Source organism: Gadus chalcogrammus, chromosome 6, assembly GCF_026213295.1.
Source record: "Gadus chalcogrammus isolate NIFS_2021 chromosome 6, NIFS_Gcha_1.0, whole genome shotgun sequence".
Taxonomy (NCBI): Eukaryota; Metazoa; Chordata; class Actinopteri; order Gadiformes; family Gadidae; genus Gadus; species Gadus chalcogrammus.
The window spans coordinates 12,422,876-12,437,828 of record NC_079417.1 but is presented as its reverse complement, the minus strand read 5'-3'; the positions used below and the strand labels follow the sequence as shown (position 1 = coordinate 12,437,828).

General features: G+C 48.4%; 1 protein-coding gene across 3 annotated transcripts in view; it reads right to left on the bottom strand.

Moving 5' to 3' along the window:
• The window catches only part of msh3 (mutS homolog 3 (E. coli)), a 30,868-nt gene that overhangs the window by 2,251 nt on the left and 13,664 nt on the right, over nucleotides 1–14,953 (bottom strand). For all 3 annotated transcript variants that reach the window (XM_056591964.1, XM_056591967.1, XM_056591966.1), the window contains exons 17-23: nucleotides 14,354–14,470; nucleotides 13,975–14,082; nucleotides 11,834–11,948; nucleotides 10,804–10,961; nucleotides 6,419–6,605; nucleotides 1,053–1,185; nucleotides 305–473 (exon numbers count right to left, since the gene is read on the bottom strand). In XM_056591964.1, coding sequence (XP_056447939.1) covers nucleotides 305–473; nucleotides 1,053–1,185; nucleotides 6,419–6,605; nucleotides 10,804–10,961; nucleotides 11,834–11,948; nucleotides 13,975–14,082; nucleotides 14,354–14,470 — 987 coding nt within the window. The remainder of the gene's footprint in view (nucleotides 1–304; nucleotides 474–1,052; nucleotides 1,186–6,418; nucleotides 6,606–10,803; nucleotides 10,962–11,833; nucleotides 11,949–13,974; nucleotides 14,083–14,353; nucleotides 14,471–14,953) is intronic.

Below are 14,953 nucleotides of genomic sequence, written 5' to 3'. Positions count from 1 at the left end.
GTTCTCTGGTTCCGTAATGTCCACGCAACACTGAAATCTAGCGTGCCCCAGTGTGATATTTCTCCTCTCCGACTGTAGTTCCCAGCAGTTTGATTTCCGCCACAGCATCACACTCATTTAGACGAAGGGTTCTGTGGTACCGATTTAATCGTGTTTCGGGGTCGTTGACTCTGGCTGGTTGAGTTATGTGCTGGGGGTTTATGCAAAAAGTGAGTGTATGGAGTGTTTGTTTGTGTGTATAACTATGTATTTTTGTGCATGTACGTGTGCTCGTGCTTGCATGTGTGCGTCTGTGTCTGTTTACCTTCGAGTGTTGACGGTGTCCTCCAGCTCACGGGCCTTCTTTGCAGCTGTGTGAAGGATAGTCTCTGGGATATTAGCCAATCGGGCAACGTTTAGCCCGTAGCTCCGCCCTGCGGCTCCCTCAGTCAGCTGGTAGAGGAAGGTGATGAACTCTGGCTGAACGCCATCATCTAATAGACCCCCACACACACACACACACACACACACACACACACACACACACACACACACACACACACACACACACACACACACACACACACACACACACACACACACACACACACACACACACAATAAACCAATTAAGTGACGCTATGACACAAATATTAAAACAACTGCATTATAAATGAGTCTGAGCCCCTCCCACCACATAATGTCCAATCAGAACTATTGTTGAGCAGAGAAAGGAAACCAGGCTCCTGACTTTGCAGAGTATGTCCCTGATTGGTAGCTACAAACCTAGCCCGGATTGGGAGTTCTTCAGTAGGTGGGATGAAACATCTTTGACTGCCTACCTCTCCTTCTTAAGGCACACACACGCAGGACATTGGATCTACAGATCGCTACCAGGCAGTTAGGACCACTTCGATCATTTAGACCACATTAATCGACAAGTATTGCCTTCTGCTTGATAATACTATGGATAATGAAATAGCAACCTGATCTTTCAAGGAAAGATGGCACTGTATGTGTGGTGCTTTCCACACTATCGCAGATTAGCGCACACCAGAACACACAACACACACCCTGGGCCTGGGCTTGTGCAGGGGGGTCGTTGAGCAGGAAGGCCATGTGGTAGTTGGCGACATGGTCCGGATGCTTCCGCTCCAACTCACACAGAGGAGGGTAGTGGGTCACAAACAGGGTTAGAGACTTCACCTAAGAGAGAGAGAAAGCGAGAATGAGATTGAGAGTCAACACTTAAACAAACAACAGTAGAGATGCTTCGTACCAAATACGTTTTTCATTTCAGGTATTACTTAGATAAAATAGCTCATCGTGATCCTACTGGGTTGCTTTTGCATCCTATTAGCTTTTTTCCAGTACAGTAATTAATTGACTAACCAAGCATTAAACAATTAAATATTGTAAAAGCCTTGAAGTCACAGAGGTATTTGACCAACAAAAAATATCCTCTCTATGAAATGCAATTCACTAATCCTCAAAGGAGACCAAAGTGTGACCGTTAATGATAAATAAATCATCTCTGGTCTTTGATCACATGCAATTGAATGGAACCGAGACAACCGAAGTGGAAGAGTCCAAATTATGAATCTGAATAAACAAGTGTCCATTTGTTCAGCTACCACAGGCAGACAAATGCTTCAGCCTCGTGAGACAGAGACATGGCCAAGTTAGGCAAACCACACAAAAGACAACTCTTTTGTCTGAGCCTAGAAAATTCTGGAATAGCCATTATCCGCAGAATTTTGCTGATGACATAAATTATTCTTTCTTCCCAACGAAAATATGTACAAACAGAAAATGGACACAGTGCATTTATCTCTTTGGTTAGTCTGCACTTGTATGCAATTCATCTTTTTCCTATTTCCTTAACACCTCCTCTTGATGTGGTCTTGAGACTCCAGGGGCAGATTGAACAGAGTCAAAAGCTTTGGTTGCTCGTGGGCCAGATTCAGATTCAAGTGCATTACCGCCTGTCCCTTTATCTCTCCCAAGTCCTGGCAGACAAAGAAAGCTGGGCGGGCCATTCTGTGGAACAAAGCACTTGATGGACTTGTGTAGGCACTCACTCTCCTCACACACACACACACACACACGCACACACACACTTAGAGTCCAGTGCCCCTAGGGCCAGCTGCGAAGAGCACTTGACCAAAACAAACACATTCCCATCCTGCATCCTTTAATAATCCAATCGCATGTAAATTGATTCAGAGTCTAACCTTCCAAAAGCACAGCAAGAGCAACACAATGTTGGAGGGATACTTTCTCTTTGGAAAACAAAAACAGATCGGAATATAAGTTAACAATGATATTTGTATTGATATTTTGGTTTGTCGTATGAAGGTTAAGACTTTTTCTGAAATGTTGCATAAGACTGTGATCCAATCACATTTTCTGATCTTATTAGAAGATTAGAAGATTATATTTTGATGGGCTTTTTGTGCATTTAAGGAGAGGACAGTGAGGAGGCACAGGACAGTGGGTTGAGGAAAGGGGATGGCATGTAGCATGTCACAGGTGGGAATGGAATGGACTCGGTTTTGGGTCGCCATCACAAACTCATGGGTTTGGCCAGCATCAAAAGCCAAACACAGTTGTTTAACATATCAACAGCTAGCCTAGTGGGTGTCCGAGTATCCAAGTGGCCTAGCATGGTTGGGTCTCAGGTGGTCTGCGATGACACCAGGACGAGCAGGCAGGACGAGACGGAGCAGCCAACGCCACGATGGACTGCGGGTGGTGGCAGAGAGGTCGGGTTGTTGGTGTGTTGCTGTTGTATCATACAGCCCGACAGGCAGGCTGCGGACCGGGGTAGCATCAGGACCGAGCTAAGACCCACTCCCGCCTGGGAAAGGTCACATGTCACACGCATTACCTACCCCCCCCGAGATATGTTTGGGGGGGTCACTTCTGCTTGTTCGGAAGCCTCACTCATCAACCTCTGAGAGAGCTACTCTCTCACACAGGCACACACAAACACACACACACATGAAATGCCAGGCTATTTCAATCAGTTCTCTCCACCTAAGTTTAAAGTTAAAGCTGTGTGACTAATGGCCTGATTAGTCGCCAACGGCAACATCCTCTGAAACATCCTCCCCCCTCTCGCATCCTCCTTCATCATCCTCCACCTCCTCGATTCCCCCCCCCCTTCCCCCTCCTCTACCTTCACAGCTTCATCATCCTCTTCCTCCTCCGGTGACTCTGCGGAGAAGGGCACTGCGCTGGAGCCGCCTGGATATCAGACAGAGGCCGTGGAAGATGGTCTGTGAGTAATGGTGCGTGCAAACCTGTTTGAGGGTAGTAGTGGATGAATACTGGTTTAGCCTTTTATAGCGGCCAGAAGATTATCGGAAGGGACAAGGAATTGCTCTATGTATCTCTCAGGCTTCTCCCTCCTCACTATGGAACGTGGTTGAGAAATAGGAGGATTTTCTCGGAAACATGCATGCAGGCTTATTCCAACAGATGTGTGGACGCTGAGGGTGATCAGGGCCGCTGCGGATGGCGATGCCTGTAAGGCTGTCAGGAACCTATTCCTTCGCAGCATTCTCACAGCTCTACTTTCCTTCCCGGAGGATAGTAGAGCTGTGTGCATGTGTTGTAATCCCTTAGAATGGACAAACATGTCCAAGACATTGTCATTGTCTTTCATTCTCAATGAGACAGAAACCTCATGTTAACACAATTTATCACCCTTCATTAACTTTGTATAACCAACAAGGATTACCTCCTGTGTGCGTGTGTGTGTTGCTTCTATCAATTAAGTTACACTTTCAGATTGGCTAATTGCTAACTTTCAAACAATCCACCATCACAAAAGAAGTGTGCCATAAGTTTCCCATCACATACCTTCAATCAAGTAAGAAATCAATTCAAGCCCAACATGAAATAGGGTTCACTTTAATTAATGGCAATAATCCAATCCCTAGAACACCATTGATAGCACCAGACTGGCCAGAACAATGCCATACTGTGTTCAGAGGAAAGCAAGCTCGCTAGCTAGCAATCAATATTTGGAGTATGGTAAAGGCAAGAGTGTCCTAGCATAGCATAGAGCTAGTGCAAGGCGTTGCGGGAGATTCCTACATCCCAGTGAGTCCATTTAATTGGTCAGAGCCGTCAGAGCCCAGCCCTGATAAACCTCTCCGCCCGGTGGGCCCGTCAGCGCGCTGCACGCTGAGCACAAAGACCCACCCTGAGGCTTGGTTAGAGCCGCCGTCGGACACCGAGCTTACCCTCTGGTGAACGCTGGGACAGGGAACGGTCAGTTGCCATAACAACAGAACGAACCGAAGACCTTCACGGACACCTGTTGCATGCTTGTTTGATGATGATGACGATGGTGGTGGCGATGGTGACGGTGGTGCGGACGACGGCCGCTAAGATGATGAAGATGAAGATGAACACAATAATGAGGAGGAGGACTAGGATGAAGATGAAGAAGAAGATGGCAGCTAAGAGGAGGCAGGAGGCTGAAAGAAGAGGACTGGTAGACTCGGGTCTGGGGCGAAGTCAAACTTCTCCTCTTGTGTTTTGTTGTCGCACATTGCTTCCTTTAACAGCAGCAGGGTATTTTCCGAACAAATCAATGCTTTCACACAAAAGCCACACGGCCAACTCCCTGCCAGCCGACAGCCCCCAGTAGTATTGGCCTCTGCCCTAATGTTCACAGACTTGCAGGAACGTTGCATAAGAGCAAGACACAGTCCAAAGATTAATGCGAAACTGGCCAAACATGAAAACCGAGAAGGGCGTTTTGGAAATGTTTACGCTCCTCTTGACTCAGGAAAGGGGGCAGAGGCGGGTCACTGAGGTCGGGCTGACGATAATCAAGTCAAGGAAGGAGAAAAAAATAAAGTAAATGCAAGCTTTCATACATTGGGCCCGGCCGTGCCAGCCGTTAGCTGAGAGCGGTGTCCTCCATGCCAGAGCTGGGACTTCAGATCCCTTTCATAGCATTTTAGTCCTTTTGGAGCAAGAGCAGGTCACCCTCGCCCCTCGGGAGTCAGGCACCAGGGGGCCAGCCAAATCTGCCTGTCGAGGGCCTTGGTCGCCCAGAGCTGGATCACGGCGGCAGCAGGGGCTGGCGAAACTAAGGTTTTTCTCATTCTGCAGGGAAGGCCCTTCACACCGGGACCCATCTACCCATGGAGCGAGGGGCAATTCTGAGATCAACAGTCATCCCTTCCATCGCTTTCCACACAAACCTCAGAGCAAACACACACACTTACACACACATCCTGAGGGGATAAGTCACAATGGGAGCGCGCAACACTGCGCAACACCCACAGGACCACTGACTGTGCTGGCTGCAGTATAAACAAACGTCACCTCCTTCTCCCACTCTTTGTTCTTATTAAAATGGTGCGATCCATCAGATTATGTCTGTTCTCAGGTTCTCTAACCTATTGTGTCGTTTCAGCCTCTAGACTTTGCCAGCCCTACTCCGGACAGGGCAGTGGCTATCTTTACAGAGACTAGTCTCCTCTCATATGTAACTGATAACTGGGGGGGGGGGCGAATGCGAGACCATCAGCTGCAATGTGCTTGGAAGACAACAAATTGGAACAAGTTAAGATACATGTTCCCAATTCACACAATTCTCTCTCTCTCTCTCTCTCTCTCTCTCTCTCTCTCTCTCTCTCTCTCTCTCTCTCTCTCTCTCTCTCTCTCTCTCTCTCTCTCTCTCTCTCTCTCTCTCTCTCTCTCTCTCTCTCTCTCTCTCTCTCTCTCTCTCTCTCTCTCTCCCCCTCTCTCTCCCCCTCTCTCTCTCCCCCTCTCTCTCCCTCTCCCTCTCTCTCCCTCTCCCTCCCTCTCCCTCCCTCTCCCTCCCCAGAATATTAACATTGTAGATCAAGCCTGGGCTGAGCTGTCCCTGGCCTCGCGGGAGGAGGCTTGCTGCATCTCCGACAATCCCAGGGCTCTCGTCTATGCCACCCAAACAAACGACCCCAGTGCAGACACCCACGCACATATCTGAGGACAGACAACTCCTCTTTATTGATGCCGGTAACACTGTTGTTTATTGGTCTGTAGGAGGTCTCAGTAGCAGAGTAAACACACAACAACACGTGTGTGTCTGTGTGTGTTTGGTGTTTGCGTGTGAAGGGGAGAATAGCAACAGGCAACATCTGAGCGTAAAGTTCCAATGCATTAAGCCTTGCTAGTCTCTAGTCTGTGTGTGTGTGTCCCTCTTTACACACTCACACGGCAACATCCACAGAAACACACACACACACACACACACACACACACACACACACACACACACACACACACACACACACACACACACACACACACACACACACACACACACACACACACACACACACACACACACACGAAGTAAATGGAACAAAAATAACCACTGTTTGCGGCCCATCAACGAGGCACTCCCACACCCCCCCGCCCCCCGTACCTCTGTGATGAAGTGCTCCAGGGTGGCGTACGCGATGGCGATCCCGTCATGGGTGCTGGTGCCGCGCCCCAACTCGTCCATGATGACCAGCGAACGCTCCGTCGCCCGGGCGATGATCTCCGAGGCCTCCGTCAGCTCCTCCATGAAGGTGCTCCTCCCCTTGTAGATGTTGTCCGACGCCCCCATCCTTGTGCACCGACACAGCAAGACGGCAAAGGTCAGGGGTCACCGGACGAACGGCATGACGCGACTCAAAGGAGAGAGAGGTAGGAGGATTCTTTGCGATGCAATTCAAGCTCTCGGTGCTTTGGAGGGCACTAAACGGTCAACTGATTCTAGATAAGCACTGTTTTCAAGGTGATGTCGCAAAAACTAAAAGGGAAGTTTTCCCATTTATTTCAGCCAGGATGTAACAATATGTGACTCGACTAATTTATTATCATAGATAACTGTAGAATATGATGTGCTTTTTAGCGGAAGAAAAACAGCAGCAGTGATCATCAACGGTTATGACCAGCGAATATGCCAGAATTATAGCCATGAAACTATAACAACTTATTCCCTCTCTCGGGAATAATATCTTGTGTTTCCCATCTTCTGTAGAGCACATTGAACAGTCCCTTCCTTTCATCCGTACATTGAATCATGTGACAATGTGGCTGAGGAGTCCTGTTTTAATCAGAAACCACAACGGGACGCTTCATCTCCCACAAACCTGCTTCAACTCTCCCTCTCTCCATTAGCAGGTCTCCATCCCCCCACGTCTCTAAATCCGTCTTTTCCTGTCCGCCCTGACCTTCACCTAGGTATCCGTCAATGAAGCGCACGCAGGAGCGGCTCGGTGGTGGCGGTTCCCATGGTTACCCCACACGCCGCACCGGAAAAGGGGAGGGGCAGACGTGCTGCTACATTTCATCCGCTAATTTGTACGTTGCGAGCGTGGCTTCGTGCGTGTGCATACGCGCGCGCCTGCCAGCCTCATAGGCAACTACTACTATTGATGAGGATGGAGAGTGGAGTCGTAGCAACCATAACTACTGTAGCCACCCCCAGCTGTACAACATCTGCTTCCATAGTCCACTCCTTAGAGTAACATATTGTTTTAAGGCCCTAATCTATCAGTTTCATTGTCCACTCCGAAGAGCGGACATATTGTTTTATTATCCTTATCTATCTGGTTCAACACTCCAACATAACCATATTAATTCCTTTATGAGACATTGAGGCAGGGATATCTGTTGACCATTTACGCTGTAAAAACATAAAAGAAATCTCATGCAATATGAGCAGACCAGTGGGAAAAGCTGCAGATTGATTCAATAACATTTTGACATCCTGCCGCTCATAAAGTCAGTGAAATTACCACCAGGATTACTTTTAATGGAGACAGTCCCAGGGCGAGCCAACGCATCTAGCTTTCCATCTACTTAACGCTTCCTCCACATCGTCTCGAAGCATATACATTATTAAGTACTTTCCTAATACTCCGCCCTTCAAAAGCAGCTTAAAGCCACAATAATAACGTTCCATCTGCCGGTAACCATGTTTGCATGGCGGGCCTACTCTCAGACCATCACCGGGAAAAGCCAGAGATTGCTGGAGCCCTTGTTTTGGATTAAAGCCTCTCCACGCCCGTTTGTCATCATAAGGTGAAGAACTGATTTGCGTTATTGTCAATGTAATGACCACCCAAGTGATAATGCTATGTTGTTGCCGTAAGCGGCTAAATGCTCTGCATAAAAGGGCTCACTAGCGTCTCTGGAAACATTTAGTTATAGGCCCTGGGCCCTTTAAAAAGATCTCGCCATGCCGGAGATTCTTTCCGAAGGCCAGAGTTGTAAACAGCTGTTGTAAAACCCATTCTAATCCTAGCTAGGTGGCATCCATGGCTGATTCAAAAACACAGTTTTACATTCTGTTTCCTTTGCAGTTTCCATAACAACCATGAGGAGACCGTAGTCTGTGCTCCATAACCTTCAGGCTTCAATATAAACGGCAAAACAGACAGACACACACACACACACACACACAGCTATTTGCACTTATGACATGCACGCAAACATGGCATCCACATCCACATCCGCCACCATACCCTATGCATGCATTGCACACACACACACACACACACACACACACACACACACACACACACACACACACACACACACACACAGACAAACACACACTAACGGGTCCATGTTCGTCTTGATTCTGCTAAGTGAGCCGAGGATGCGTCAAATGTCGGACTCTCATAACCTGGTTCACACATGCAGACCCTCAATCGCTCCCTCTCAGACACACGCGTGCAAAACACGCCAATACATGCGCCCGAAACCCCTTCCTGTAAAAGGCACATTGGTGTGCTGCTGAGAAATAAGAGTGGGCAGCGAAAGTGAACTGGCCTCCTTAATTTATGTGATTCGAGCCACTCTCTTGGACAGCTCTCGGGTGACGGGTGATCGGTGGTCTGAGCGGTGAAGACAGGACACGCCGTTAGACACCTACGCCTGTGCTCATTACCCCCACCCACGGCGTCTGTTTACGCTGGACACTGGCCACGCCGCGGGAACCGAGCCAGCCCTCGTTCCCGACCTCCCGCTCGCTCCATTGTTTGTTTGTTTCTCGGGCGACGCCAGAGGACTGTCCAACGCGTGTTGTAACTACGCCACGTTGTTACAGTCTCTCTCTCTCTCTCCCCCTCTCTCTATCTCTCCTTCCCCTCTCTCTCTCCTTGCCTCTCTCTCCTTGCCTTCCTGCCTCTCTCTCTCCTTGCCTTCCTGCCTCTCTCTCTCCTTGCCACCCTGCCTCTCTCTCTCTCTCTCTCTCTCTCCTTGCCTGCCTGCCTCTCTCTCTCTGTCTCCTTGCCTGCCTGCCTCTCTCTCTCCTTGCCTCCCTACCTCTCTCTCTCTCTGTCCCCCTCTCCCCCTCCCAGGGGAAGGATACAGCGGGAGCTGCGGGGGGGAGGGGAGAAGAATATGTTGGACACTCACCGACACTGCGCTGGGAGTCTTTTAAAAGGATCAAGGCAGTTCAGCAGCACACTTTACAATCGCATTGCTGGCCAATTACTGCATTGGTTTCTATTGGCCGAGGGCTCTGCTTGTTTAGACTCCATTAGAGCCGTACGCTTTGTTCTGTGGACCCCGTGCCAAGCCCTGTGCATGTTGAGCTGCTTGATATTCAATTCAACCTCGCAAACTTGACTTTCACTACACATATAATATCCATACATAAATTGTTTTGTGTAGACACACACACACACACACACACACACACACACACACACAGAACAAGTCGTTTTTGTGCTCACGGGTGTGTGTCCCACTGGTTGCAGTGGAAGAACATGCTTCGTACACATAAAAAAGTCATGCATCTGGAAGGCATTAGCCTCGATTGCATGCCAGCGCTCGAAGCGGCACAGAAACCACGACGCTTCGCCGGGATTCTGATAATAACAAGAATAATCATCGGGGGGGGGGGGGGGGTTAATGTGCTGCAACAAAAAAACATTTTGTCTCTGGTTTACTCGAGTTACACGGAAAAACGCTCCGTTGCACAGCACGCTCCACAGAGAGACACACAGAGAGAAAAGAATAGAGATAGCTGTAGCCGGGGGGGGGGGGATTAATGTCAATACAAACACACTTCACGGGCCCGTCGCGACCTCGTCATTTTGGAGCAACGTGATGGGGCATTAGCGCGCAGCGGCGTGAGTGTTCAGCCCGTTTCGACACGCGTAAACCAACACAGGAGCGGGATGCGTTTGTGGAGGAAACACGGGTTGTATATTGTTCAGAGAGGAAGGACTGTCACTTTGTACCAGTGCAAACCGTGTGACATCTCTCTCTCTCTCTCTCACACTCACAGGGTGGGGGGGGGGGGGGGGTAGGGGGGGCTATTCTTTAGCGCAGCTGTGCTCGCGGCCGTGGATGAGGAACGGCAGAGCAGAGCGAACATAAAGTGTGCTGCGGCGCGCCAGGCATCGTTGTCATGGCCACTCCGCTCTGACGCCAACAACAGACTGAGAGGAACCGTTCAGGAGACCACCGTCAGCCCTGGAGACAGGGGGCGAGGGAGTGTGACAAAGAGGGAGGCAGAGGGAGAGAGAGAGAGAGAAAACCTGACAGAGAGAGATGGAGAGACAGACGTAGAAAGAGAGAAAGAGAGAGAGAGCGAGAGAAAGAATTGCAGAGAGAGATAGAGAGAGCGGCGGGAACGAGGCTTGTGTGTGCATCTGTATGCGTGCGTGCACGTGCATTATGCATGCATGTCCATAATAGTGCCTACGTATAGATTCTATATATTCTCATGCGGTCACCACATGCCCATGACAGTTGGTTTTCCTTGTGTGGCCCCAGACCCCCCGACCCCCCACACCCCCACACCTGGTGTAAATGCCGTCGAGGATGCCCAGGCTGGCCTGAGCGGCCGGGACATGGCAGCCCATCTGGGCCATGACACAGACCAGGGCCACCTGGCGGATGTAGGAGCTCTTCCCTCCCATGTTGGGGCCCGTCACTATCATGGTCCTCCGACCCTCCCCCTGGATAGGAGAGGAGAGGGAGAGAGGGGAGGGAGGAGAGGGGAGGGAGGAGGAGAGGAAAGGAGGGGGACGGAGGAAAAGAGAGGAAAGGGTGAGGACGATTGAGAGGAGAGAACAGGCCGAGGGGAGGAGAGAAGGGTAGAGGGGAAGAGAGGAGGAGAAGTAAGGAAGAGGAGGAGGGGGGGAAGGAGAACAGAGAAGGAAAGGGAGACGAGAGAAGGGGAGGGGAGAAGGGGAGAGGGGAGAGGATTGGAGAAGAGAAGAGAGGAAGGGAGAGGAGAAGAGAGGATGAAATGGAGACAGAGAAAGAGAGACAGGGGAAAACCAAAAAGAGAATAAAAAAAGAACAAAAAGAAAAAAGGAAGAGAGATCAGAAGACTAATGATGCAAAACATTTGATTGCATTTTTTGGAACACGCAATACTGTATCTTCACATCTCTCATGGAATAATGGTGGCATCACAGACAGAAAGGCAAAGAGAGAAATATTTGCATGGTGTCCTGCACAGCTGAGGAGGTGGGCGATTTGGAGGCTTGGCTTCTCTTCCCATTGGCTTGTGCCTGTTACAAGATTAACCTACACCCACTGCATTGCTGAGCAAGTGTTCCTGTGTGCGTGTGTGTGTGTCTGTGAGTGTGTGTACTGTGTATAGATCTGAGTAACATATAGGTAAGGTAACATACTGTGTGTGCTTGCCAGTATTTTTCATGTGTGCATGACATGCGTGTGTGCTTGCCTCGTTGCACCCTTCGACCTACTTTTGTTTCGTAACTTTCTAAATCAAGAGAGCATGTGCATTTTGTGTGTGTGTCTCTACGTGTAGGTGTCTATGTGTGTGTGAGTGTGGGTATTTGTGAGCGTGTGTACGCACCTGAAGGTCCGTGTGGTTGGGTACATATTGATTGTGTTCTCCCAGCAGCAAGTCTATGGCAGGATTCCTGCCATCCTTGATCACGATCTGACACCGACTCTCACTCATCTCTGGCCTGAAGCCAAACAATAGTCAGAAAAACACTGACAATCTGGGGATGAACAAATGGACCACTAACACTTCAAATGCTGCACTAAAGACAGCGTAGTTTAAACCTGAGCCCAATCCTTTCTAGGATAAGGCTTGACGGGTCACAAGAACCGATGCATTGGTGCCAGGTTGATTACCGATTGGCTACAAAGGACAAGCATTCCTGTTAAAATAGGGAAAAAATGTCTTTGTTTTGTGATTGTTTAAGCACAGAGACAACAAGAGTGTGAAATAGGATCATATTTGTACCACAACCCAAAAAAGAAACGGAACCACATTGAATTAACAGAGCCAAGCACACAAAGTGCGATTAGAGGCTGTCGTTTTACGCTAGTGTCTATTTTCGACGTCAATTTCTCTATTTCAGTACATGCAAATTCTGTAAATCATTATTTTGTGTCTGTCCCTAAATGACCATGTCCGTTGCTTAACATTGCAGGATCGGATTTTACTAAGGCTGGCCCAAACACATAATTTCAAGCTTCGGATATTCGTTCGGGTTCCAAATGAATATTGAGAAAAAGATAATGAAAAAAGTCAATTCATAGTGCGCATCTTTCACTGCCTGTAACAGTAGCAGGCGGAGGCCACTGCTGAAGAATCAGGTTTTTATCAACTGATCGTTTTAAAGTGGTTAAACAAATGTGCTATTTCAATAACGCAAAATAGCAAAACAACAATGTCGGTGGCTTTCGGGTCCACTCATCGGTCAAAGTTTGTCCTGGTTACGGCAGAGATTCACTGCAGCCTCAAAGTTTCACAAGTTCCGAAGATGGAGAGTTGGCTCCAATTATCCCAAAGCAAACAGGTGGTTAGCACATTGAGCGACGTTTTGAATAACTTTCCCTGCAGGACTAGTGCTATTTACCCAGTGATAACTCACGCAGGTGCTATTGAGGGGGACCGATCGCTGGAGTATTTGAATAGTGTTTGAATATATCAAAAGATAATCATCATCCCATGATGACGATGGCTGCCATTACCTCAACTGAAGAGTAGACGTGAAGCGTTCTCAGACATAAAGCACCCTTACATATATTTGATCACTGGGATATTCAGACGGAATGTAACCTAGCCTGCTACCCCCAGTACCAAAATATGATTACCGGTAGATGTTAAAAAAAAGTTTTTTTTCATAATAACAAAACAATATGAGAATCTGAATACTGAATTGCGATTCAAAAAACGTCCTTATGAAGGAAAATCTGGTCATTCATAAAACCGGGCTCAGCCCTGGATTTCAGCTGTCTTTTCCCCCTGCTGTCACTGATGTCCACAGATCCTGTTATCCTGCCAAACAACACGGAGCAACAAGGGCACCCTTCAGCAGGCAGCATGAGGGGCCAAAAGACGCCCGGCCGCTCATGTCCACAGTCAGCTTCTATTAAGAAACGACAGCGCCGGAAGTAAAGAGAGGAGTCTGAGTGGACGACATAGACGGGATCAAAAGCGAGTGCAACGAAAACAAGAGGGAGTACGGTAGAAGTACTAGTAGTAGTTGAGAGGTAAGGCATTTAGCAGACGCTATTATCCAAAGCGACTTGTAGCAACTGCAGTAGCTGCTATCCTTGCTGTAACTCGGGGAATTGGTTAGCCTAGCGCTTGTTGTACTTGCACTTGGTCCTATGAACATCCTTACTGTACTGACAGATATATTGTTGCACTTCTTATGACAAATGTACTTATTGTAAGTCGCTTTGGATAAAAGCATCTGCTAAATGCCCTAAATGTAAGGTAAGTGAAGGCAGTGGGTGGGGGCATCCACAGAGAGGATGGAGAGAACAGACTACATATAGTGGGGGTGGTAGCGGTGGGGTAGGGGGACATGTTGGCGTTGAGGGTCAGGCAGAGCCAGACCACTCTCCCCCACACAGGCTGTTTGTTATTGTTGAGACATGGTGCCAGCCATGTGCACACACACACAGCCTTTTCTGATTATTGTCGAAAAATGTTGCACACACAATATTTTTGTCATTAGGAAAGGACATCACCTGCAATAATCCCCTTGTTTAGCCACCTCAGCCAATGAGAAAAGACAATCCATGGTTGCTAGGTGACTAATAGCTCTTTTCATGGTGTGATAGTGTTCGCCAAACTGACTAGAAAACAGAGAGGGAGAATGGAGAGAGAGAGAGAGAGCGGACAGCAAAAAGAGAGAGAGACGACAGCAAAAAGAACAAAATTAATGCTGAATAACATTTGGCTCACCATTTAAGAAAAAGCCAGTGACCGAATTATTTGTATTCCTTAAAAAGTTGAACTCTGCATCCACATTACGCCCATTGGGACTCTAGCGTGCGACCGAAATGCTTGCACAACATTTGTATGAACGTGTGTGCGTGTACACGTGTGTACACGTGCTGGTCCTACTGCAGGAAGTCGTTCCACGCCCTCTGACAGTCGAGAAGCAGCTGCTCCCGGAGCTGCTGCAGACTGCGGCAGCGCTCCACCAGGTAGGGAGAGTGGTACCTGCCCACCGCCTTGGTACTGGACACACACACACACACACACACACACACACACACACACACACACACACACACACACACACACACACACACACACACACACACACACACACACACACACACACACACACACGTTATTGGCCTCATTCACCTAGCAGCCGTCTAGGTTCCAACTTGGTTCTAATCATCATGGCTGGGCGGGAGGAACTGCATGCGGAAATCTGCATTCAGTTCCCACAGGAGATTCAATCCCTCCATTATATCTAGGAGCTTCACGAATATATGAATCCGTTCAGATCCCCAAATTCTTAGATCAAATAAAATCAAATCTATCCTCAAATTATATTTGTTCACGTGGACAAATATGACAGCCATACATGGTCGCAGTCACCTATTGGTTACAGTTACACACATCTCACCCAATGCATAGCACAAAAATTACACAGTAAAAGAACGGTCCAACAATAACCCCCCATTTATGCATTCCATGCTCTTGGCTTTG